This window comes from Musa acuminata, chromosome BXJ3-1 (genome assembly GCF_036884655.1).
Source record: "Musa acuminata AAA Group cultivar baxijiao chromosome BXJ3-1, Cavendish_Baxijiao_AAA, whole genome shotgun sequence".
In the NCBI taxonomy this organism is placed as follows: Eukaryota; Viridiplantae; Streptophyta; class Magnoliopsida; order Zingiberales; family Musaceae; genus Musa; species Musa acuminata.
Window position 1 is genome coordinate 8492501 of NC_088349.1, and position 2376 is coordinate 8494876.

Here is a 2376-nt window from a genome sequence, read left to right on the forward strand (position 1 = left end):
TTTGCAGCACAACATTATTATCACAAATGTTGGCGGAGTAATTTAAAATATCTTTTGACCCCTCTATTCCATTTGAGTCTTAAGCATTTTCTTCCATGATGCAGGTTGGCCTAATGTTCTATATCTGTATATTCTGGACATCATCATCATTAATTGGAGCAGTATATGTCTTCCCTTTCGAAAAGTCCTACTTGGTGAAAGAAAGAAAAGCTGATATGTATAGATTTAGTGTTTATTATGTGAGTAGCACTCTCTGTGACATGATCATCAATATTGCGTATCCCATCATTTTTATGGTCATCCTGTACTTCATGGTTGACCTCAGAAGAACGACGCCTTGTTTTCTCTTGACGTCCTTCGCAATTATGTTGATCGTCATCACGAGCCAGGTAATTTAAGATCATGAAGCCATTTATTTTGGTATAAGGCAGTATGTTTATGATTTACTTATTTAGACAAATGAAAACAAACATCTTGTGCTAGCACTTGTAGATGAAGTGTTCGAAAAGAAGAAAAAAAAGACTTGGGTACCAAAAAGTTATATTTCATTACTTCAACCACCCAACTTGAGATCAAGACATATATTTCATAATAGAACTTGATGTGAATTTGGATATTTTAAGGTCACCATCTTTCAAAATTCACAAGTAAGAATTTTGCTATCTTATGGTAGAATCTTACGTTGGTTCTTCAGCAGGAAATTTCTGAAGAAAAATACCTGAATAACTCCTCTTTCTATATTTATTTTTCTTTTTCTTTCCAGTAATTCTTAACATTTCCAACATTCACAAATCTGTCTAATTCCAGGGAATGGGGGAGTTAATTGGTGCAGCAATGTTAAGTGTCAAACGAGCTGGGTTGATGGCATCATTGGTTCTAATGTTGGTTCTCCTCACTGGTGGATATTATGTGCAGGTATCTATGTCAGTTACTAGAGGGCTAATCAAGATCCGAAGAAAGTTGATATGGCTGAAACTCAAAGTGATTATTTATTTGAGGATTAAAGAAAAACTCAATCTGATTTATGTTTTTAATAAATTATCTTTCGTATCAACTTCTGAAACATTAGCAAATTCACTTCTTCTCTCGAGGAGCTTCCTAGCGATGATAACAACTGAATTTGCTTGTCTTGCAGCATATTCCCAAGTTCATGATGTGGCTGAAGCACATATCATTCATTCACTATGGCTTTAGACTCTTGCTGAAAGCGCAATACTCACGACACTTAGTGTATGATTGCCAAAGTAAAGGTGGATGTAAACACTTACAGAGCTCACCAACATTTGATACTATAGACTTGAGCAGCCGATTACAGGAAGTCTGGATTCTCTTGGCCATGGCTCTTTCTTTCCGAATACTTGCTTATTTTGCTCTCCAGAGAAGAATAAACATGACTCCTTTTTAAGTTTGGAGTTTTGTAGAAGAGTGCAATGCTCGCAATTCTTGGTGTATGACCACCAAAATAAATGTGGACGTAAACACTTATGGAGCTCACCAATGTTTGATACTATAGAGTTAAGTGGCCGATTACAAGAAGTCTGGATTCTCTTTGCCAAGGCTCTTACTTACTGATCGCTTGCTTATTTCACTCTTCAACAAAGAATAAACATTACTCTTCTTTGATTTTGGTCTTGATAAAAGCACAATACTCTTGATACTTGGTGTATTATTGCCAAAAGAAAGGCTGATGTAAAAGCTTACAGGTGCTCACCAACATCTGATACTATCGACTTGAGCAGCTGATCACAAAAATCCTTGGCCAGGATACTTGTTGATTGCTTACTTATTTTGCTCTTCAGTGGAGAATAAACATTTCTCCTGTTTGATTTTAGACACACACTTAATCTGATTGATTGGTGTATGATTGCTTAAGTCAAGGCGGCTGTAAACACTTGCAAAGCTCACCAACATTTAATGCTATGGAGTTGATTAGCCTGACTACAAGAAATCTGGAATCTCTCAGCCACAACTCTTATTGATTGCTTTCTTATTTCCATCCTTCAACGAAGTACAAAAGTTACTAACTGATTTCAGACTGTTCATCTCATTACCTGGTGAATTGATTGCCAATGTAAAGGTTAATGTAGACACTTCATCTTTTTCTGCTCCATACATATGTTTTGTCCTGCAAATCGAAAGAATTTGTTGGGAATCCTATGAAATTTGTGCACCTGATTTGATCAAGAAAACCTAACAAAATTAGTTGGAAATCGGGAAAAAAATCCGGAAGTATTTTGGATCTTTAATTGCCCAAATTGACATATTATTAAGCAACTGAGTTAACCCAATATGGATTAGTCATTAATCAAATATACACATCAAACAAACACTTCCATTCTCCTACTTAGTATTGAAATATTTGGTGATCTTTCACTC

General features: G+C 35.7%; 1 protein-coding gene across 1 annotated transcript in view; it reads left to right on the forward strand.

Moving 5' to 3' along the window:
• LOC135629377 (ABC transporter G family member 26-like) overlaps window positions 1-1836 on the forward strand; it is a 6729-nt gene extending 4893 nt beyond the window's left edge. Inside the window, exons 7-9 of the mRNA XM_065136637.1 lie at window positions 105-389; window positions 808-915; window positions 1136-1836. Of these exons, the coding sequence (XP_064992709.1) occupies window positions 105-389; window positions 808-915; window positions 1136-1405 (663 nt within the window). The 3' untranslated portion in view covers window positions 1406-1836. The remainder of the gene's footprint in view (window positions 1-104; window positions 390-807; window positions 916-1135) is intronic.
• Window positions 1837-2376: the final 540 nt, after the last annotated feature.